The sequence below is a fragment of the Mobula birostris genome, chromosome 13 (assembly GCF_030028105.1).
Source record: "Mobula birostris isolate sMobBir1 chromosome 13, sMobBir1.hap1, whole genome shotgun sequence".
Lineage (NCBI taxonomy): Eukaryota > Metazoa > Chordata > Chondrichthyes > Myliobatiformes > Myliobatidae > Mobula > Mobula birostris.
The window spans coordinates 103417062-103440961 of NC_092382.1; the positions used below are offsets into that span (position 1 = coordinate 103417062).

The following is a 23900-nucleotide window of genomic DNA, read 5'->3' on the forward strand; positions in this document are numbered from 1 at the left end:
CGCACAGTGAAGGAAGCTTCTATCCAGTGTCTCGCATCAGGCACAGAAAGAGCATGAACATGCACAGATAAACTAGATCGTGCGGTGCGCCGTCTCTCAGAAGCTGAAGACAGCATGACGCGAGGTTCTGCAGGGCTGTGGCTGGTCTGCATTTCGTATAACACAGCAGCTGCAGCAGGCTGTCGTCTGTGCTGGAAGCTGCTGACAGATAGATTCTCTCGAGCTGTTCTGACTAGAGATAATCGGCCCTTAGGACTGTGTGGCCTCCCACGATGGGGATGGTTTAATTTCTTGTGTGTCCGGGAGCCTGGGTTCGATGGCTTTTGTTCGAGAAAAGATGCCGAGAGACGATGCCAGAACGGGGAAGGCGGAAACTGCAGGCTTGAGCGGACTTGGAATGGCGTCGAGAGGTGACGACGCCCGTGGGAAATCGATGGAGAACGAACAGACGGGAAAAGAGTGAGCTACAGCGAGCGCTTTAGACTGTTTCGTTAAAATGTGCGCTTTTTCTCTTTGTTTTCGATGTTAACCCTACAGTTAAATTAAGAACCCTGAAGCTCTATCGTTTAATTGCATACGGTGCACTGCTCGCTATTTCGTGGGATTGATTTGTAACCGGGCAACACACGTCAAAATACCCTCGTCAAAATCAGAGCAAAACCCTCTCCCTCCCCGGCTCTCCGCTTCCACCAATCCTCAGCATGATTTTTGTCTCAATATTTTGTGTGCGTGGACTGGATGTGATGACTCAGCACACACATGCTGTCAGTCCTAATCACCAACTCCAAATCCTGGGATATCACATCTTTCAACACATTTCTAGCTATTTATTATTTTTAGTAAAGCACCTTAATTTTACATATTTGCGCCATACTGATGCTGTAAAAGAACGCATTTCAGGCCATATAAATCAAAGCTAATAAAGCGGATCGTGATTCCGGTAGAAAACATGCGACAAGGGGGATCGTACATCGACTCGCTGGCCTACATCAGTCAGGACACTGAGCACGGGAGTCCGGAGGTCACGTTGCAGTTGTACGAGACGTCGGTGCGGCCACACTTTGGAGTACGTTCAGTTTTGGTCGCCCTGCTGTGTGAAAGAGGCCACTGAGCTGGAAAGAGTGCAGAGGGAGATTTACGAAGATGTTGCCGGGACTCCGGGAACTGAGGTATAAAGAGCGGGAAGGAAGTTTGGGACTGAACCCCCTGTGATGGAATGAAGGGATAGGTAAATAGGGGGGAAAGCAGAGGACAACAATTAACTTATAATCGATCAACCTGTAAGCGCCTTAGCTTACTGCTTTGGACAAGTTTGGACAAGTCAGAAAGAAGCTTCACTCTGCAACGGGTGACGTACCAGTCATTATTGTCTAAAGCTCGGCAAGGGCTCAAATAAGGAACTATCCTCTCTTCAGAAGCAGCTCACGGTGTAGCTAAATATGGGAAGTATACTGTAAGGGCTGGAATGTTCTGGAGAACAGGGGAAGGGTCCGAATGAGGAACTGATGAGCTAGCTTTGGCTTAGAATAATTATAACTAACTGACCAATGATTATTTTACATCTAGTTGTATCTTAGCATGTGATTGAAATGATTCTAATATTGTGTAATCTTGCAATCGTAAGATTTTCTTCTACCTGATCAGTGTTATAAATTGTGGGGAATTGTGTAATTCGGGGGCAGTGTCTGGACTGGTTCTTTTGGGAGATCAGTCTGTAACTTGCCCTATGGCATGTTATGAGTAGAGAATGAAGGTTTGAAAAGAATTACGTGTGTCAGTGTATTTGTGGTACAATTGCTATTGCATCGGCTCCGATCGAGAACGACACCTGGAGCGTATTTGTAACCTCACAGATTTGCGTAAAGAGAGGGAAATCAGGGAGACGGAGGGGTGAGGGAAAACGGAGAGCGGAGTAAGAGAGTGGGGTAGAGCGTGAGGAGAAAGGGGGAGAGATAGGGGTGAGGGTTAGACAGAGGGAACGGAGAAAGACAGCGGGATTAAAAATGCGAGGAAACAGTGGGAGAGGTGTGGAGAGAGAGGTAGAGGGAGAGGAGAGGAGCGGGACCAGGGCGGTGGAATGACGGGAAAGAATGGGATAGCTGGGGAGAGCTCTGTAGGTGTGTAGTGGGGAGAATTGGGGTGAACAGGAGGAGAGGTATGGAGTAGGGGGAGGGTCAGAGAGGGTGAGGATGGAATTTGAGAGGATGGAGGAGTGAGAGTGGACGAAGGGAGAATGGGGAGAAAGAGGGGTGGTCTCTTGTTTCAAATCGGCCCCACTGTCTGTTGACAGAGACCCTGGATCTTTCCAGGAACATTCGGGAACAAAGATACCGACTTCTCGCAGATGAAACCGTGATATCGATTGCAAATGTCATTCTCTACGTGCGAGCCGCAGTCACTGCAGGCGTACATTCGATCATACACCACGTCCGGGAGACCAGAGGCCACTTTCCTGTCAAAGAGCGTTAACTAATTTCAACAGAGACAAAACAGCTCTAGCAGTCAATCCGCAAAAATAATCCCATCAAACAGCTCTCTCCCCACAGCCTGTGTCATCAGTAAAATAATCCCTGGGCACTGATCCTGCCAGTCCGCAAGATATCCAGTATGCAGGGATATGCGTGACATGAGAGTGGTAAACAAAATTCTGTGAAATTAAATTCCTTTGTTAAATGCCTAAAATGGAAAACAATCTACGGAGCCTCCCTTGGAAGATTACAACAGGAATGTGTGAAGGCAGAGTGCGGAGAGAGCTGCACTCTCTGTCTGACACCAAATTCTGTGATCGGACGGTCTGGAGAGGGCTTCATTCTGTGTCTGACCGCGGGACTGTGTGTTGAGACGGGGTGGAGGAAGCTTCACTCTGTGTCTGACTCCGGTAGTGTTTGATGGGAAGGTGCGGAGGCAGCTTCACTCGATGTCTGACCCCGGGAGTGTGTGCTGGGACGTTGTGGGCGGAGATTCACTCTGTGTCTGACTCTGGGATTGTGTGATGGGACGCTGTGGAGGGAGGTTGATACTGTTTCTCACCCCGGGACTGTGTGGTCAATCCGTGTTGTGGAAAATTCGCTCTGTGTCTGACTCCGGGAGTGTGTGATGGGACGGTGTGGAGGGAGCTTCACTCTGTGTCTGACCACGGGAGTGTGTGGTGGGTCGGTGTTGTTCCGAACTCGCAGGTTTCGTTTACTGTGGACTGTCGCTTTAAGAGCGCCAGAGGGAGGCGGGGCAATGACGTCAGTCACTGGCTGCCGTGGTTTGTGAAGATTAAACCCAGTGAGACAGAGAGGGAGAGAGAGAGAAGGAGAGAGAGAGAGAGAGAGAGAGAGAGAGAGAGAGCGAGAGAGAGAGAGAGAGAGACGGAAACAGTGGAAGCCGATACCTCAGCTTGTCGCAGCTAAGACTTCGAACTTTCCTCTGACCACAAGAGGGGGTTAAACATCGGAACACGGTGCACAACGAATGTGTGACCGTCACTTTGTCGGATCCATAGGAGTGGATTTTAGATTGCCTGGGTATGCTGTGTGGTAACCTCTGGAAGACGATATTCCCGTGACAGGTCACTTTCGGTGATAATTCGTATGTGCATTTGGAACGTCATGTCAGACAAGACCTACGGCGACTGTCATCTCGTTTTACCAGCGTGAAGCCTGTGGAATATTTTGTACTCTCTCCCATAATTTATTTCGTAGATTACTGAACATTCCTACTTTAACACCTCAAGACATTAAGACTTCCCACGCCCCACGCTCCTTCCAAGCTGAATAGTTATATTTACTCACACACCTACACATAACATCGTTAACTTTTGTTCATCTTGTTAAAGTTACTATATTATAGGTAGCCACTAATAAAGATAGTGGTTTTAACATCAAAACCGGACTCGCACATTTCTAGGGATGTACGGTGTCAGCATTTTGTCTTGTCGCATGGTCGCGTGGTGTGGAGGCTGCAACGCAGAGGGTCGCCATGGACCATAGAAGGTTCTAGACTCAGCCAGCTCCATCACGGACGCAACCCTCTCCTCCATCGTGGACATGTTGAAGAAGGAATGACTTGGGAAGACCGCATCCAGCAGCGAGGACCATCTCCCGCCGGGAAATGCCCTGTGCTCATCGGTACCACCGGGGAGGGGTACAGGAGCCGGGAAACTCAACAATTTACAAGCAGTTGCCTCCCCTCCGACATCAGATTGCGAACGCTCCCTGAACACTTAAACACTCCCTCGGTATTCACCTTTTTGCAGTATTTATTAATTTTCCCAATTGTCGTGAGTTTTATATCTTTGTACCGCGCTGAAGCCACGTTGTGGTTGTACAAAAGGTCGGTGAGGCCGCGCTGGGAGTTTGGTGTTCAGTTCTGGTCGCGCTGCTGTAGGAAAGATGTCACTGAGCTGGAAAGAGTGCAGAGGGAGATTTACGAGGATGGTGCCGGGACTCGAGGGTCTGAGTTATGGAGAGAGAGCAAGAAGGATGGGACTTCGTTCCTTGAAGCGTAGGTATGAAGCCAGGAGAGGCACATACAGGGTGAATGTGCACAGTCTTTTTCCCCCGGGTTGGTGAACTGAGGGCCAGTGCGCACAGAATTGAGGCGAGAGTGGGTGGAGGGAACCGAGAGAGGAGAGGCGGAGAATGGGGTCCGAGGAGGAGAGGAAGAGGGAGAAAGGGAATGAGTTAGAGAGAAGAAGGGGAAGAAGAGAAGAGGATTAGAAAGGGGGTGTAACTGCGCGGGGGCGGGGGAGAGCGGCACAGGGAGGGGAGAAGTGTGGAGCAGATGGGGAGAGTGTGAGTAGTGGGGGAGAATGGCGATGCGAGTAGAGGAGGAGAATAGGATAGGAGGGAGGGTAGAGAGGGAAGGAATGGATGAAATTATGGGGGAGTGAGAATGGGGTAGATTGAATGCGGAGACGTGGAGTGTCGTCACATGATTGAAGTCGGCCAGTCAGGTTCTGGACAGAGACGTTGGATCTCTTCAGGAATATCAGGGTATAAAAGTGCAGACTTCTCGCAGATGAATCTGTGTTTCCTTTCGAAAATGATACTCTGTTGGTACGAGTGGGACTTACTGCAGTTGGGTGATCCATGGGACATCTCGTAGAGAAGATAAGAGGTCACATTCCTATGAAAGAGGGTTAGACAGTTTCAACAGAGACAAAACAGATCTAGCAGACAACCGGAGACCGTCGCCAAACTAATCCCACTAATTTGCGCTATCCCCACAGCTCCATGTCAGTCTCTAACTAATCCCATAACACCGCGCTCACCCCACAGCCCTGACTACATCGCCGTGCGAATCCCACTGCATCACTCTCTCCGACAGCACCGAGTCAGTTTCCAAACTAATCCCACTCTACCACCCTTTCCCGCCAACCTTGCATCAGTCAGCAGACTAATCCCACTGTCGCACTCTCTCTAAAACCCTGCATCAGTCTCCAAACTTCTCTCACTGACCCACTCTCTCCCCACAGATCTGTGTCAGTACTCAAACTAATATCAGTGCCCGACTCTCTCCCCACGGATCTGTGTCAGTACTCAAACTAATATCAGTGCCCGACTCTCTCCCCACGGACCTGTGTCAGTCTCCAAACTTATCCCACTGACCCACTCTCTCCCCACGGCCTTGTGTCAGTCTGAAAACTAACCCCACCGTCCGACTCTTTCCCTACGGCCTCGAGTCACTCCCACACCAACGACCCGTAACAGTCCAAACCTCACCCGTCTGCGCATTTTCCAATCCAGTAGGAGCCGTGTTCATCGTCGATAAAATTGGAAACAAAATCCTGTGAAATAAAATCTCTTCGATTACTGTGCATGTAACGCCCTGGGAAATGTTACTGCTGATGCAATGGTTTCTCTGCAGCAGCAGTGTTTTGGGGTTTTATTGTTGTTTAGTGCGATCGTGAACAATAGCCAGATCAGAAATGCTGCTCAAGTCAACTAGTTCCCAGAGAGAACTCGGAAAGGCCAAACAGGTGGTTCACTGCTGCTCAGCGATACAACATAAAAATATCATATATACTCTTAAGAAGCATTAAAAAGTAGTAGAAATACTGGAGCCATGATGATTATGATGGCCTCCGCTGGACAGAGGGAATTATGTTGTTCTCCTGTAAAGGATCCGGCCTGGACACTGGGTCGAAGGGCCTCTGCTGGTAGCTCTGGATCACGACAGTCTTTAACTTCTGTTATCTTTCACCTGGCCATGTGGGTTCTGGCCCAGCCCCTTTCCTTTTTTTGGAATTTCTCCAATTACCTGCTCGTCTCCTCATTTGCGCCCACCTGTTTCTAATTTTCACTCATTACCCCGCCCATTTCAACCCCGCCTTGACTAGCATTCTCTGCCAGTTCGTCCCAGTTCTGACCTGTGTCTTTCCCCATGTCATTGCGATTTCTGCCAACCGATTTTGCCTGATTCTGCGTCTTGGATTTTGCCCGTTCTTGGACCTGATTTTTGCCTGTGCGCTCTGGATTTGTCTGCTCTCGCCTGACTGGCTTTTCTGGTTAAGACCTCTGCCTGCCATTTCGGATTCGTGTCTGCATTCTGTTTTTGAAAGACTGTTGCCTTTGTGGTCGCTAATAAATCCTGGTGAAAAATTATTCATTGGTCTACACTTGAGTCCCACCGAAACCCGACACGTCCATAATTCAGAGAAATTGAAGGATAAGTTTTTAGGGCGACAAAACGTGACGGGAGCACTTGGAACTAACAACTAATCCCTATCGGGATAAAACAGCACCTGTTTTTTTTTTTTTTCCCCGCACTTTTTTCCGGCAGTTTAAGGATTAAGTCCAGCCGGAACATAACTCACAAGCGCTCTTGAAAGTCAGGTATTAACCCTACCTGCGAAAAACCAAGCATTGCCATCCGGGTCCCCTTCATGATCGCTTATGAAGAAGCATGTGACTTCCCTCCCAGAGAGGATAGGAGTTTGTGCACCCGGCTCTTGAAGGCTTGGACCCATCGTCGCAGTTGTTTCCAACCACAGCATCTGGAAGGCTGTTCCACATTCTGATCGCACAGTGAAGGAAGCTTCTATCCAGTGTCTCGCATCAGGCATAGAAAGAGCATGAGCATGCACAGATAAACTAGATCGTGCGGTGCGCCGTCTCTCAGAAGCTGAAGACAGCATGACGCGAGGTTCTGCAGGGCTGTGGCTGGTCTGCATTTTGTATAACACAGCAGCTGCAGCAGGCTGTCGTCTGTGCTGGAAGCTGCTGACAGATAGATTCTCTCGAGCTGTTCTGACTAGAGATAATGGGCCCTTGGGACTGTGTGGCCTCCCACGATGGGGATGATTTAATTTCTTGTGTGTCCGGGAGCCTGGGTTCCATGGCTTTTGTTCGAGAAAAGATGCCGAGAGACGATGCCAGAACGGGGAAGTCGGAGACTGCAGGCTTGAGCGGACTTGGAATGGAGTCGAGAGGTGACGACGCCCGTGGGAAATTGATGGAGAACGAACGGACGGGAAAAGAGTGAGCTACAGCGAGCGCTTTAGACTGTTTCGTTAAAACGGGCCCTTTTTCTCTTCGTTTTCGATGCTGACCCTACAGTTAAATTAAGAACCCTGAAGCTCTATCGTTTAATTGCATACGGTGCACTGCTCGTTATTTCGTGGGATTGATTTGTAACCGGGCAACACATCACGGTACATCCACACAAACGAGATTTCTCAGTTTGGCCGGGCCGGAGGCAGTGTTGCCCCCGACCCCCAGCCAAACGCATGCTGGTCGAACCTGAGGGTAACAATTACCCTCTCTCCATGCCTGACGGCAGGAAAAAGTGAAGAGATGGGACAGAGATGGAATGACCCAGCGTCTGATCCTTGGACTGTGTGATGGGACTTTGTGGAGGGAGATTCACTCTGTGTCTGACCCCGGTACTGTGTGATGGGGCGGTGTGGAGGGACTTAATTCTGTCAGACTCAAAAAGCTCTATATTTGTACCGTGTAGAGCATTCTGACAGGCTGTATCACTGTTTGGTATGGAGGGGCTACTGCACAGGACCAAGAGGAGCTACAGAAGTCCGTAATTCTAGTCAGCTCCATCTTGGGAATTAGCCTACAAAGTACCCAGGACATCTTCAGGGAGCACTGTCTCAGAAAGGCAGCGTCCATTATTAAGGACCTCTACCACCCTGGGCATGGCCTTTTCTCACTGTTACCATCAGGTAGGAGGTACAGAGGCCGGAAGGCACACACTCAATAATTCAGGAGCAACTTCTTCCCCTCCACGATCCGATTCCTGAATGGACTTTGAGGATTTGGACATTACTTCACTTTTTACAACATTTTTTCTACACAATTTAAATAATTAATATACGTGATTGATTTGTTGTTGTTTTTTTCATTATGTTTTATATTTTTATTATTCTCTCTCTCTCTCTCTGCTGGATTATGTGTTGCATTGAACTGCTGCTGCTAAGTTAAGTTTCACGTCACATGCCGGTGAAAATAAACCTGATTCTGATTCTGATTCTGGAGGGAGTTCCACTCCGTGTCTATCCCCGGGATGTGTGGGTGACGGTGTGCAATGATTGAATCTTTGTTAAACCCCGGGAGTGTATGATTGTTCTCCATATCGCTTCTCACGGTGTGACACATACCTTTTCCTTGTTTGAATTGATTTCGAGGAGACTTGCATCAACGTTTGAACAATGATTCCTCGCTGCATCATAAGATTTCTCCAAGGTGGATATGAAATAACACCGATCTGCGCTTTCGGTCCAGTTCCCAGGACACCTTTCCTCTGCAAATCAGGAACGAAGAACAGTGAATCTCCCTCCATTGCTCCCATCGCACACTCCCGGAGTCAGAGGTGGAGTGAAGCTTCCTCCACACCGTCCATTACAGACTCCCAGGATCACACACAGATTGAGGCTCCCAGTGAACTGCCCCAGTACACGTGCCCGGGGTCTGATACAAACTCCCCGCACAGCCTCCTATCACGCATTCCCGTGGTCGGACTGAAATTGAAGCTCATGCGCAATGTCCCATTACACTCTCCTGGTGTCAGACTCAAATTAAATCTCCCTACACGACACCCAATTACACACTCTCGGAACCCGTCACAGGGTGTCGGTCCCTCAACTGCTTCCCATCACAAACTTCAGGAGTCAGTTACGTGCTCCTTCCCGCCATGCTGTCACAGATTTCCTGAGGGATAGACACAAATCGAATTTGAATCCACAGCGTCCGGTCACACACTCTCGGAGTGAGAGCAGACTTTAGCTCCCTCCGCAACTTCCAATCATGCAACTCGTTGCCAGACACCGAAGGAGTCTCCTTCAGCACTGTCCCATCACAGAATCCAGTGGACAAACACAGAGTAGAACTCCCTTACACTGTTACATCATACCCAGCCAGGGTCAGGCACAGAGTGAAGCTCCCTCCACTCCGTCCCATCACTCACCACCGTGGTCAGACATAGATTAAGATCCCTCCACACCTTTCCATCACACACTTCCGGGATCAGACATGGAGAGAAGCTCCCTCCACACCGTCCCATCACACACTCCCGGTGTCAGACACAGAGTGATGCTCCCTCTGCACCGTCCCATCACACACTCCCGTGGTCAGACACAGAGTGAATCTCCCTCTGCACCGTCCCATCACACACTCCTGGGGTCAGACACAGAGTGAAGCCCCCTCTGCACCGTCCCGTCGCACACTCCCGGATTCAGAGTAAAACTCTCTCTCCACGGTGTCACAACACCATTCATTGATTAGACATGGGGTGAAGCTCTCTGGATCCTGTCATATCATACAACCCGCCTGTCAGAAACAGGGTGAAGCTGGATCCATACCGTCACATCAGTGATTCCCGGAGCCAGACATAGCGTGAAGCAGTAATGTTACGTCTCACAATCCCGTGGGGAGACACAGAGTGACACCACCTCCACAACGTCCAATCACACTCTCCTGGGTTCAGTAATAAAGTGAAACTTCCTCCACGCAACACCATCACACACTCACCGGTCAAACACAGAGTGAATCCCCTTCCATAACATCTCTTCACTCACTCCCGATGTCAAGCACAGAGTGACGCTTCCTCTCTCTATGCCTGGTCTGTGGTGAAGAGCGGGTTAATGAGGGGGATGACGCCTCACCTCTTCTGCTGATCAAGAATTCACAGATTTGAGCCATGCTGTTCTTGACGGATCTGAGCTTCGTTTTTATCTCAGTGATCTGGTGCCGGAGATCGTTGTGCATTCGTACAAGAACGGACAGATTGGTTTTGAGCGCAGTAAGATTCTTGAGACAGGTTTTCTCGGAGTGATTCAGGTGGGATATCTCAGAGACCTTGGTTTGAAGGGTTGAGTTTAACTCATGGCAGTTTTGGTCGAGGGCGGTCTGAGACTGACGAATCTGTGATACTGAGAGAGATGGTGAAGGATGTTTAGCGTTTACAGTAACACGTGAGTCAGCATCATGCTACCGAGCGGGTCACAGAGAGTGTTATGCCAGTGTCACGGTGAATGGTGTCACAGTGAGAGGCGTCGGCGTGTCGTTTCACGCTGAGGGGTTTATCAATGCCCCAGTGAAGGTTTTGTTGTTATATTGGGTGTCTGCGGCAGTATCGTGAGGTGCATATTCGAGTTGCAGTGAGGGACGTGTCGGTGTCACTGTGATAGGTGTTTCTGAGCCCCGGCGAGAGTTGTGCCGGGTCACAATGAAGTGAATCCCGATGTCACGGCGAGGGAAATGTCAGAGTGAGGGACCTTGTGACGTCACGGTGAGTGGAGTAACTGTGTCATGGTGTGGGGTGTGCTACTCTCACAGAGAGGGGTGTGTCTGTGTCACGGTGAGAGGCATGTCATGGCCACGGTGCGTGTGACAGTGTCAGAATGAGGTGTGGGAACTGTGTCCAGTTCTGGTCACCTCACTATAGGAAGGATGTGGAAACATTGGAAAGGGTACAGAGGACATTTACCAGGATGCTGCCTGGTTTAGAGAGTATGCATTATGATAAGAGATTAAGGGAGCTAGGGCTTTACTCTTTGGAGAGAAGGAGGATGAGAGGAGACATGATAGAGGTGTACAAGATAATAAGAGGAATAGATAGAGTGGATAGCCAGCGCCTCTTCCCCAGGGCACCACTGCTCAATACAAGAGAACATGGCTTTAAGGTAAGGGGTGGGAAGTTCAAGGGGGATATTAGAGGAAGGTTTTTTACTCAGAGAGTGGTTGGTGCGTGGAATGCACTGCCTGAGTCAGTGGTGGAAGCAGATACACTAGTGAAGTTTAAGAGACTACTAGACAGGCATCTGGAGGAAATTTAAAGTGGGGGCTTATATGGGAGGCAGGGTTTGAGGTTCGGCACAACATTGTGGGCCGAAGAGCCTGTACTGTGCTGTACTAGTCTGTGTTCTATGTTCTATGTTCTGTGTAATTGCCTCAGTGAGCGGTGCATCGGTGTTATGTTGAGCGGTGATACTGTCTCGGTAAGGGCTGTTACAGTGACGTGTGGGTCTTTGTCATGAGGCGGTGCTGAGAGGATCACGTTGAGGAATGTGAAGGTGCCACGGTGTACGGTACCTCAGTGTCAGAGTGAAGAGGGTTTCGGTGTCATTGTGAGGTGCGTTTCGGTGTCGCCTTGAGGAGTTTATCAGTGATACGGTCAGGGGCATGTCGATGTTACAGTGAGTGTTACGTTGCGGTCAGTGTGACTGCCACGTGTTGTCACGGCGATGTTCCGCATCCGTGCTGCGGTCAGCAGTGTATCTGTGTCTCGTGGATGATCGTGACAGTGCTACAGTGACAGCATTGTTCATGTTATGGTGAATGGCGTGACGGTGTCAGGGTGTGTCTTCATTGTGTTCAGGTGAAGACCGTGTCTTTATCACGGTTAGGGATGTGTCCGTGATATGGTGGTCGGTTTTAATCCTTGTTACAGTAAGGGACGTGTCGGTGTCGCTGTGGTGTTTTACAATAACAATTTATTCCACTCTCTTTATTTATGGTCTGACTCCACACGGAGATCGTTCCACTCACCATGGATCGAGAGTCCGATCACTATCAAGATGAGGGCGGACGTGACTAGACAGAGTAGGCAGATCAGACGGAACGGTCTATTTCCGATCTTCAGTTTCGACTCCTGTTCATGCGCACCTGTGGAGAGACCATACGGCCATAGGACCATATGATATGGGAGCAGACGTAGGACATTCGGACCTTCGAGTCTTCTCGGATATTGAATCATGGGCTGATCTAATTCTACCAGTCATCCCCACTCGCCTGCCTTCTCCCCATACCCTTTGAAACGTTAGCTAATCAAGAACGTATCTATCTCTACCTTAAATGCACCCAATGACTTGGCTTCCACAGCTGCTTGTGGTAAAGAAAATCCACGGATTTAACACCCTCTGACGAAACGAATTTCACCGCATCTAAGTTCTAAAAGGACGCCCTTCAATCCTGAAGTCGTGCCCTCTTGTCCTAGACCCCGCTACCATGGGAAATAACATTTCCATATCTAATCTGTTCAGGCCTTTCAACATTGGAAAAGTTTCAATGAGGTCCCCCCTCATTCTATTCAGCTCCAGGGAAGGCAGCCCAAGAGCTGCCAGATGTTCCTCATCGAGATCTTTTCTGAACCATGTCTTATGTCAGTATATATCAGGAGCCGAAAACTGCACACAATACTCTAACTGTGGTCTCAGGGGTGCTTTTTGATGCCTCAACATCACATTGCAGTTCTTACATTCTAGACCTTTAGAAATGAATGTCAACATTTCTTTCGCTTTTTCCACCACCCAATGAACCTGGAGATTACCCTTTAGGGTACCTTGCACCAGTACTTCCAAGTCCCTTTGCATTTCGGCATTTTGAATTCTCTCATCATTCAAATAGTAATCTGCGTGCTTATTTCATCCACAATAGTGCATGATCATACAGTTTCCAGCATCGCATTTCATTTGGCACGTCTTTTTCCATTCCTTTAAACTGTCTAAGTCTCTCTGTTTCCTCAACACCAGCTGCTCATCCACATATCTTTTTATCATCGGAAATTTATACAAGAAATCCATGAATCCTATCGCCTAAATCATTGACAAACATCGTAAAGATCAGCCGTCCCAACACCGCCCCCTGTGGAACTCCTGATGCCTCGGCAATCTCTCCGCCCAATTCCTTCACAGCCCGAGGGTGTATTCCATCAGGTCCAGGAGACCACAAGATTATGATACATGCGATCTACGGACTATTGGCCGTCTGGATTCAGAGATTATTATTTGTTCACAGTTCTATTACTGTTTGCCCGCTTTGTTCTTTTTTTCACACTTTGGATACATGACGGACTTAACTCTGTCATTTCTCCAACCGTATCTGTGACTGATTTATGTCCCATTGAATATTTTTGCCAGTTTTCAACACGATCCACAATGACACCCATAGAACATAGAATAATACAGCACAGTACAGGCCCTTCGGCCCACAATGTTGTGCGACTCTCAAACCCTGCCTTCCACATAACGCTAAACATTAAATTCCGCCATATACATGTCCACTAGTCTCTTAAATTTCACTACTGTCTGCCTCCACCATTGACTCAGGCAGTGTATTCCACGCACCAACCACTCTCTGAGTAAAAATACTTCCTCTAATATCCCCCTTGAACTTCCCACCCCTTACATTAAATCCATGACCTCTACAATTGAGCAGTGAGGCCCTGGGGAAGAGGCACTCCATCTATTCTTCTTGATATCTTGTATACGTCTTTCATATCTCCTCTAATAGTCCTTCTCTCCAAGGAGTAAAGCCTTAGCTCCCTTCATATCTGATCATAATCCATACTCTCTGAACCAGGCAGCATCCTGGTAAATCTTGCCCGTACCCTTTCCAATGCTTCCACGTCCTTGCAGTAGTGAGACGACCAAAATTGGACACAGTACCCCAAGTGTGGCTTAGCCAAAGTTTTATAGAACTGCATGGTTACCTTACGACTCTTAAAACTCTATTCCTCGACTGATGAAAGCTAACACCTCATACGCTTTCCTAACTACCCTATCTACCTGTGAAGCAACTTTCAGGGATGTCTGGACATGCACCCCCAGAGCCCTCTGCTCCTCCACACTATCAAGTTTCCTGCCATTTACTTTGCACTCTGCCTTGCTGTTTGTCCTTCCAAAGTGTATCACCTCACACTTCTGCGGGCTGAACTCCATCTGCCTCTTCTCAGCCGACTTCTGCATCCCATAAATGTCTCTCTGCAATCTTCGACAATCCTCTACACTATCTACAGCACCTCCAACCTTTGTCTCGTTTGCAAACTTGCCAACACACCCTGCTACCCCAACATCCATATCGTTATCACGAAAAGTAGAGATCCCAGAACCGATCCTTGTGGGACACCACTAGTCACAACCCTCCAATCAGAATGTATTCCTTCCATTATGACACTGTGCCTTCTGCAGGCAAACCAATTCTGAATCCACCTGGTAAAACGTCCTTGGATCCCATGTCTTCTGACTTTCTGAATAAGCCTACCGTGTGGATCCTTGTTAAGTGCCTTACTAAAATCCATATAGATCACATCCACTGCACTACCCTCATCTATATGCCTGGTCACCTCTTCAAATAACTCTATCAGGATTGTTAGACACAATCTATCCTTCACAAAGCCATGCTGACTCTTCCATGATTCTCTAAATGCCCATAGATCCTTTCTCTAAGAATCATTTCCAATCGTTTTCCCACCACCAACGTGAGGCTCACTGGTCTACAATTAACCGGACTATCCATACAACCTTTTTTGTACAAGGGGACAAACCTCATTGCCTCCAATCCTCCGGTGCCATTCCCTTAGACAACGAGGACATAATGTTCCTCGCTAAAGGCTCAGCAATCCCTTCCCTCGCCTCGTTAAGCAGCCTGGGGAATATTCTGTCAGGCCCCAGGGACTTATCCGTCCTAATGGATTTTAACAACTCCAACACCTCCTATGCCTTGATATCTACATACTTCAGAGCATCAACCTCCCTCATGTTGTCCGCACCGTCATCAAGTTCCCTCTCATTGGCGAATACCGTCGAGAAACATTCATTGAGGACCTCTCTCGCTTCCACAGACTCCAGGAACATCTTCCCAACTTTATCTCTAAACGGTCCTGTCATCCTGTTGTTCTTCATATCACTGAATCGTCGCATCGTGCAACTCATGAAACTGAGCAACGCACCCATCTACAAATTAATCCCGATTATTTATAAACAGCACAGTCTGGAGGTGCAATGAGCTCCCAGGAAAGTGGTCGAGGCAGATGAATTATTCCAGTCAAAGGGAAAAGAATAGAACAGAATAGAATAGAAAACCTACAGCACAATATAGGCCCTTCGGCCTACAAGTTGTGACGTACATGTCCTCCCTTAGAAATTTCTGGGCTTACCTATACCCCTGTATGTTACTGAGCTCCATGTCGCAATCCAAAGGTCTCTTAAAAGACTCTATCGTATCCGCCTCCACCACTGTTGCCGGCAGCCCATTCCACGCACTCACCACTCTCTGAGTGAAAAACATAGCCCTGACATCTCCCCCGTACTTACTCCCCAGCACCTTAAAACTGTGTCCTCTTGTGGCGACCATTTCAGCCCTGGGGGAAAAAGCCACTGACTGTCCACACCATCAATGCCTCTCGTCATCTTATATACAAGATAATAAAGGGAACGATTACAAAAGGTTCAGAGAGCTCGGTAATGTTAGAGCTCGAGAAGATTATAAGTCTGATAGGAAGAATCTTAAGAAGGAAATTAGGAGACCCAGAAGGGGGCATGAGAAGGCGCTGGCGGGCAGGATCAAGGAAACGCCAAAGGCATTGTCCAAGCATGTGAAGAGCAAGGGGTAAGACGCGAAAGAAAAGGACCTATCAAATGTGACAGTGGGAAAGTGAGTATGGAACCGGAGGAAATAGCAAAGGAAGTTACTGAAAACTTTATTTCAATATTCACTACGGAAAATGACCTCGGTGATTGTAGTGATGACTTGCAACAGGCTGAAAGGCTTGAGAATGTAGGCATTAAGAAAGAGGATGTGTTGGAGCTTTTGGAAAACACTAAGTTGGATAAATCGCCGGGACCAGATGAGATGTACCCCAGGCTACTGTGAGGCGGGGGAGAAGATTGCTGAGCCTCTGCCGATGATCTTTGCATCATCAATGGTGAGGGAGAGATTCCGGAGGACTGGAGCGTTGCGTATATTGCTCATTTATTCAAGAAATTGAGTTGAGATAGCTCAAAAAAATTATAGACCACAGAGTTTGACCTCAGTAGTTGGTAAGTTGATGGATAAGATCTTGAGAGTCAGGAATTATGAACATTTGGAAACGTACAACATGATTAGGTGTAGTCAGCATGGATTTGTCATAGGCAGTTCATACCTTACAAGCCTGATTGAAATTTTTGAGGATGAGACTAAACACATTGATGAAGGAACAGCAGTAGGTGCAGTGGAAATGGATTTCAGCAAGGCCTTTGATAAGGTACCGCATGCAAGGCTTATTGAGATAGTATGGAGGCATTGTATCCAAGGGGGCATTGTTTTGTGGATCCAGAAATGGCTTGCCCACAGAAGGAGAAGTCAGGTTGTAGACGGGTCACATTTTGCATGTAGGTTGGTCACCAACCGTGTGCCTCAGGGATCTGTGTTGGGTCCCCTGCTATTGGTGAATTATATAAATGACCTGGATCAGGAAATGGAGGGAAGGGTTAGAAAGTTTGCTGATGTCACAAAGGTTGGAGGTGTTGTGGATAGTGTGGACGGCTGTCAGAAGTTACTGCGAAGCATTGATATGCTGCAAAACTGGGCTTAGAAGTGGCAGATTGAGTTCAACCCAGGTAAGTGTGATGTGGTTCATTGTGGTAGGTCAAATATGATGGCAGAATATGATATTAATGTTATGACGCTTGGCAGTGTGGAGGATCGGAGGGATTTTGGGGTCCGGGTCCATAACAAACTCCAATGAGCTGCGCGGGTTGACCCTGTCGTTAAGAAGGCGTATGGTGGATCGGCCTTCATCAATAGTGAAATTTAATTTAGTAGCTGCGAGGAGTTGTTGAAGCATGTATTGGACCCCGGCCAAACTTGGAGTACTGTGCTCAGTTCTGGTCGCCTCAATACAGGAAGGATGTGGAAGCCCTAGAAAGGGTGCAGAGGAAATTTACAAGGATGTGGCCGGGATTGGGAAGCATGCCGTATGAGAATAGGTTGAGTGAACACGACCTTTTCTCCTTGGAGTGACGGAGGATGAGCGGTGATCTGAGAGAGGTGTATAGGATGATGAGAGGCATTGATCGTGTGGATAGTCAGAGGCTTTTTCCCAGGGCTGAAATCGTTGCCACAAGAGGACACATGTTCAAGGTGTTGGGGAGTAGGTACAGAGGAGATGCCAGGGGTAACTTCTTTACTCAGAGAGTGGTGAGTGCGTGGATTGGGCTGCCGGCAACGGTGGTGGAGGAGTATACGACAGGGTATTTTTAGAGACTTTTGGATAGGTACATGGAGCTTAGTCAATTAGAGGGGTATAGGTAAGCGTAGTAATTTCTAAAGTAGAGACATGTTCGGCACAACTCTGTAGGCCGAAGGCTCTGTATTGCGCTGTAGGTGTTCTATGTATTTATGTTTCTAATTATAAATTTGAATATCTTGAGCGAATGACATCACTACTGTGAACTCTGACCTGTTTGTGCAGTGGTTGGCATCCCTCCGGATCCCGAGGCAATGGGAGGATCCTCGCGCTCATCGATGTCTTCCCCAATGTTCAACTCTGGGCTGGTGGCGGTCAGGCCGTCTGGGAGAGAAAGTCAGACAGGCAGATTAGGGAGAGATTGAGAAAGGGGTAGAAAATGGGGGAGAGAGTCGCGGAGAGAGAGAAGAGACAGCAGAAGAGAGAGGGGGTAAGCGAGGAGGATGGGGGCTGAAAGAGAGGGTGATTGAGAAGGGAGAGTGTGCGGAGAACTGTGGGAGAAGGATGGAGAAGAGAGAGAAGATAGTATTAGAGAGGGGAAAGAGCGAGAGGAGAAACCATCGGGGAGAGGGAGATAGAGCTGGATAGAGCGGAGCGGAAAGCGTGGAGGGGAGATGAGCGGAATACAGGCACACAGAGAAGTGGGAAGAACGAGTGTGGTTCAGGAAGGGATGACAGTGAGCGGAGAGGGTGAAGATAAGGGAACAGTGTGAGACAGTAGGGGAAAGAGTTTGAGAGAGGGACGGGGTGATAAAGGAGGGGGAAAGGGAGAGAGGGAGAGAGGGTAGGGAGAGAGAGGTAAAGAGTGAGAGAAAGGGACAGTGGCAAGTGAAGGAGAGAAAGAGAATGAGGTTAGAAAAGGGAGAGAGTGTTTTAATTTATACTGTGCTCCCTCCTCACCGTTTCTCCCACTGTCCTCACTCCTCACCACCCCGGCATATACATCACAGACAGAAGAGGTCCCAGCGGAATGCCACAGATATAGATCCCTTCATTGGAGTAGAACAGGGTAAAAGAGTAACAGAATGCAGAGTAAAGTGTCACAGTTACAGAGGAAGTGCAGTTCATGCAGTCAATAAGGTGCAAGGGCGACGGCGAGGTAAACTTTGAAGTCAAGAATACAACTTATCAGAATAGTGGTCTATTAAATTGTCTGATGAAGCAGGTTAGAAACTGTCTTTGAGGCTGGTGAAACGTGCTTTACTATCTTCCACCGATAGGTGGTGATATAGGGTAATACAATTATCCAGGGTGGATGGGAATCTTTATTCGGCTGTCTGCTGTAGCGACGCAGCGGGAAGTGCCGAGAGAGTCCGTGGAGCTGAAACTGGTGCCCCTGATCTGCTGAGCTGTTTCCTGGACTCTCTGCAGTTTAGTTGCGGTCACGGACGGAGTAGTTTCCCTCAAGTCGAGCTGCATTGTGATTGGATGCTTTCGGTGGTGCCTCGAGAAAGATGGGCGAGGTCCTACAGGAACATACCAAGCTGACTGAGGAGCCAAGAAGGCTGACGAGGGCAGGGCAGTGGAGATAAAGTATAGGGACTCTAGTAAGTCTAACTAATTCCTCCTCTTGATAGGCTATTCTGTATAATGGTGTGGAGCCCAGGAAGATTTGACTGACTAATTTGTTTTCATATTCCAGGAAGACAAACAAAGGTAAAGGTTCACACTGAACTGGAGGGTCCCTGGAGAGAGTTGAGGAGCAAAGAGACACGGGTCTGCAGGTACATGGATCTCTGAAAGTGGAGTCACAGGTACACAGGGCGGTGAATAGGGCGTCTGACACGCCGATCTTCATCAGTAAGGACACCGAGTAGAGGAATGGGGAGGCCCCGTTGCAGATGAACATGGTGTCGGCGAGGCTGCACTTCGAGGACGGGGTCCAGTTTTGCTCGCCCTGCTGTCGGAAGGATATTATTTGCTGGCCAGAAAGAAATGCAGTTGAAGATTGGTGATATCAAATGAATCAGGGACAATAGATGCAGCTGGCTTTGCTCCTGTCACGATGGAGGAGAGGGAGGCTGCCATTTCAAGAAGAGATTGTGTTCTCCATTTTGTGTGTTAGTCGCTTGGTTGATGCGAAATTTAAAGTAGACACAGTGATGTCACAGGCAATCTCCTGAACTAAGGGATCATTTCCAAATAAGACGTCATTTGTGAGGCGTTATTTGATTGGGTAGAACACGCGGAATTGTGAATGTTGGTCTGCGAGCCATAAATTACAGATTGTGACTTGCTGCTAAATGGAGATTAAATGGAGTAGGGCCAATGGAAATGTGTTAAAGTCAGACACGTGACCACTAGCCAATGACACTGGAATGCAATTCATGATTTCGGAAAAAAAGACGTTTCAAGTTTGCTGCCAGAGGTCACTGAGAAACAGAACAACTAAATCTTGGACATGTGGAAAGTCAAAACGCCTACGAAGAACATGTGGCCAGCAGCAAAAACTCCTTTGTACCTAGTAATAACTTTTCTGTACTTTGACCGAGCATGAAAGGTCAGGATAACTTCGCTGGTACGGCGGCCGGCTAGTGACGCAATAGCATCAGCGCCGGATCCGGAGCGAAAGTTCCCGAGTTCGAATCCAAGACGGGCCACATCCACCAACACCCCACCCCCCGGGCACGCTTTCCATCCGTGCCGGGTTGAGGGTGAAAAAAAAAGGCTCGAGGCCTGGTTAATCTGAAAGGAGACCAATCCTGACACCACGCCAAACAAGAATGGCTGACTGCCAAACAAGAATGGCTGGCTGAAAAATAAGCTGGTGCGGAGGAAATATTTCGTATTTTATCTATTTGTCAGATTAGACAATACGGGTACTTGACGGCAAATACAGATCGCCCTGTGCCTCCCTGATCATTATTAGCTGAGTCTTGCAACACTTTGAGCTGGAAAGAGTTGCAGATATTGACTGGACGCCAGGGACTGAATTACTGAGAGAAGTCGGGCAGGTTGGGTCTTTATGTTGAGCTCAAGGATGACCTTACTGAGGTGTACAAAGCACGAGGGGCACAGATCGAGTAAATGAGCACAATCACATTCTCCAGGCCTGGAGAATCGAGGACCACAGCGTCCAGGGCGAAGATGAGAGGGGAAACAGATTTACTTGGGCAGCCGAGTGACAACTTTTTGTTACCCAGATGGTGGTCCGTCTATGGAACGAGTGCTCTGTTCAGAAGCATTAGGTATTGGAGACTTGGGTGCATGACTCGTGAAACGCTCCAGAATGACGTCATTACTGCGACCTCTGACCTGTCTGTGCAGTGATTGACAGTTCGCCGGGCCCCGGGGCGGTGGGAGGATCCTCGAAACCGGGGAATTATAGACCGGTTCGCCTAACATTGATGGTGGGGAAAATGCTAGAGTCAGTTATCAAGGATGTGATAACAACACAGTTGGAAAGCGGTGAAATCATCGGACAAAGTCAGCATTGATTTGTGAAAGGAAAATCGTGTCTGACGAATTTATAGAATTTTTTTGAGGATGTAACTAGTAGAGTGGATAGAGCAGAAGCAGTGGATGTGGTATATTTGGATTTTCAAAATGCTTTTGACAAGGTCCCACACAGGAGGTTAGTGTGCAAACTTAAAACACACGGTATTGGGGGTAGGGTATTGATGTGGATAGAGAATTGGTTGGCAGACATGAAGCGAAGAGTGGGAACAAAAGGGACGTTTTCAGAATGGCAGGCAGCGACTAGTGGGGTACCGCAAGGCTCAGTGTTGGGATCCCAGTTGTTTACAATATATATTAACGTCTCAGATGAGGGAATTAAATGCAGCATCTCCAAGTTTGCGGATGACACGAAGCTCGGCGGCAGTGTTAGCTGTGAGGAGGATGCTAAGTGGATGCAGAGTGACTTGGATAGGTTGGGTGAGTGGGCAAATTTATGGCAGATGCAATTTAATGTGGATAAATGTGAGGTTATCCACTTTGGTGGCAAAAACAGGGAAACAGTTTATTATTTGAATGGTGGCCGAAAGGAAAAGGGGAGGTGCAACGAGACCAGGGTGTCATTATACACCAGTCATTGAAAGTGGGCATGCAGGTACAGCAGGCGGTGAAAAAGGCGTATGGTATGCTGGCATTTATAGCAAGAGGATTCGAGTACAGGATTAGGGAGGTACTACTGCAGTTGTACAAGGCCTTGGTGAGACCACACCTGGAGTATTGTGTGCAGTTTTGGTCCCCTAATCTGAGGAAAGACATCCTTGCCATAGAGGGAGGACAAAGAAGGTTCAGCAGATTGATTCCTGGGATGTTAGGACTTTCATATGATGAAAGACCGGATCGACTAGGCTTATATTCGTTGGAATATAGAAGATTGAGGAGGGATCTTATCGAAACGTATAAAATCCTAGAGGGATTGGATAGGCTAGATGCAAGAAGATTGTTCCCGATGTTGGAAGTGTCCAGATCGAGGGGTCACAGTTTGAGGATAAAGGGGAAGCCTTTTAGGGCTGAGATGAGGAAAAAACTTCTTCACACAGAGAGTGGTGAATCTGTGGAATTCTCTGCCACAGGAAACAGTTGAGGCCAGTTCATTGGCTATATTTAAGAGGGAGTTAGATATGGCCCTTGTGGCTAAAGGGATCAGGGGGTATGGAGGGAAGGCTGGTACATGGTTCTGAGTTGGATGATCAGCCATGATCATACTGAATGCCGATGAGGCTCGAAGGGCCGAGTGACCTACTTCTGCACCTATTCTCTATGTTTCTGTGTTTCTATGAATACAGAATGGATCTATCTCTCCACACCCCCCCCCCCGCCTCCGTTTTACTGCCCCACTCACCGTTTGAAGGAGACTGCGGGCCCATTTCGGCGAGCTCCACATTCACGTCCATCTTGTTCAGGACTCTCTGTGTCTCTGAGCTCACGAAGGGGAAGGAGCCGTTATTAGAGGAAGTCCGTGTCGATAAGGCGGTCCGACTCCAGCAAACACCAGATGGACAGCTGACACAGAGATGAAGGCAGAGCAGGGAGAGGAAGTGCGGGGAGCACAGAGAAAGAGGATGTTGGAGAGGGAGGCCGAGCGATATTAGACTGGAGGGGAGTGGGGAGTGTTGAAAGTGTGGAGTAAGGGGAGGGAAGGGAGGAGACCGATTGGGAATCTGCAGAGACAGAGAGAAGTGGGCGGCAGTGTACAGATGCTACAGGAGCTGAGAGGAGGGAGACTGTGGAGTGAGAGATGGGAAAGAAGGGAAAGTAAGTGTGTAGAAGATGGTAAACGGGAGGAGGACGGAGTGAGGTAGAGAAATAGAGGGTGAGGAGATTTGGAGAGATTGGGAGAGAGAGAGAGAAAAGATGGCGGTGAACTGGAGAACAAGAGGGAGAGAGAGAAACGGAATGAGAGGGAGCGGGGAGGAGCAGAGGGAGGGGCAAATGGAGCACTAAAGAGAGGGCAGAGAGATGCGTGGGGAGGGTTGAAGGAGAGAAATGTAGACGAAGGACGTTGAGAGGAAAAAAATGTGTAGGGAAGGAGAAAAGAAATGGAAAGGAGGGATAAGATAATAAGGACAGTAGGAAATGAAGGAGAGACTTGTGTCACTCATATCGAACCTGTGTTTTCGGGGAGATGTGCATCCACCGTTGGTTCCTGGTTTACGCGTCCGACGCAGCCACTGCTCCTGCTAATCGCCGGACCGTCAGATCTGCAGTCTGCGAGAAAGCACGGCCCCAGGTCAAACCCCCACCGTGGTGAATAAGCCCTCCTCCTCCGAGTGGGGTAACATCTCCCCTCGAAACTAGTTCCCTCCACAGACTTTCTCCGCCTTCCTTGTCCAGTGGCGCACTCTCTCTTTCCTACTTTATACCATGGCATTCTCTCTCTCCCCTCTCTCTCTCTCTCTCTCTCTCTCTCTCTCTCTCTCTCTCTCTCTCTCTCTCTCTCTCTCTCTCACTCTCTCTCTCTCTCTCACTCTCTCTCACTCCCTCTCTCTCTCTCTCTTCTTTTTCTGTCCTCTCTCTCCTTCTCCTGTATCTCACTCTTGTTCTTCTCCAACATCTCCTCACTCTCCGCTTTCCCTCCCAGCATTCCTCCCTCTCTCTTTCCCTCCTACCTCTCTCCCCTCCTGAGTGAATGAGTGAATACAGTCCCAGGTGACTCAGTCTCCCCTTATTGTCTTATCCCCTCATCTCTGGAATTAACCTGGTGAGCTTCATCTGCACCGCCTCCAAATCCGCTACATTGTTCCGCAAGTACGGCGACTGGTACTGCACGCATACTACAGGTGTGTCCTCAGTAGTACCGTGAACAGTTGCGGCATAACGTCCCTGCTCTTAAATTCAGCCCCTCTCGCTATGAATGCCAGCATTCCATATAACCATATAACTATATATGGTTATCTGCCTTCCTGACAGCCTGCTGCACCTGCAAACCAGCCCTTTGTGATTCATGCACAGGAGCTTGTGAGTCCCTCTGCACAGTAGCAAGCTGCAATTTTTACCAT

General features: G+C 48.5%; 1 protein-coding gene across 2 annotated transcripts; it reads right to left on the reverse strand.

Moving 5' to 3' along the window:
* Window positions 1-4326: 4326 nt before the first annotated feature.
* LOC140207247 (oxidized low-density lipoprotein receptor 1-like) lies at window positions 4327-22711 on the reverse strand. 2 transcript variants are annotated; one of them, XM_072275690.1, is made up of 7 exons: window positions 22244-22711; window positions 17662-17772; window positions 11988-12104; window positions 10103-10369; window positions 8600-8742; window positions 5712-5776; window positions 4327-5115 (listed from the first exon to the last, which is right to left on the reverse strand). In XM_072275690.1, the coding sequence occupies exons 1-7, from the start codon at window positions 22293-22295 to the stop codon at window positions 4917-4919; spliced, it is 954 nt and encodes a 317-aa protein (XP_072131791.1). In that variant the 5' UTR covers window positions 22296-22711; the 3' UTR covers window positions 4327-4916. The 2 variants fall into 2 exon arrangements, with proteins under 2 accessions (XP_072131791.1, XP_072131792.1); XM_072275691.1 differs by lacking the exons at window positions 4327-5115; window positions 5712-5776 and adding an exon at window positions 6467-6993.
* Between the last annotated feature and the right edge of the window lie 1189 nt (window positions 22712-23900).

What these genes read in the sequence shown, in the direction of transcription:
- LOC140207247 (XM_072275690.1), bottom strand. Translation starts at nt 22,295, where the DNA reads ATGGACGTGAATGTGGAGCTCGCCGAAATGGGCCCGCAGTCTCCTTCA. An exon ending in CCCGCAGTCTCCTTCAAACG is followed by an intron (nt 17,773 to 22,243) that starts GTGAGTGGGGCA and finishes TTTCTCTCCCAG; the next exon opens with ACGGCCTGACCGCCACCAGC. An exon ending in ATTCTTGATCAGCAGAAGAG is followed by an intron (nt 8,743 to 10,102) that starts GTGAGGCGTCAT and finishes CCTGATTTGCAG; the next exon opens with AGGAAAGGTGTCCTGGGAAC.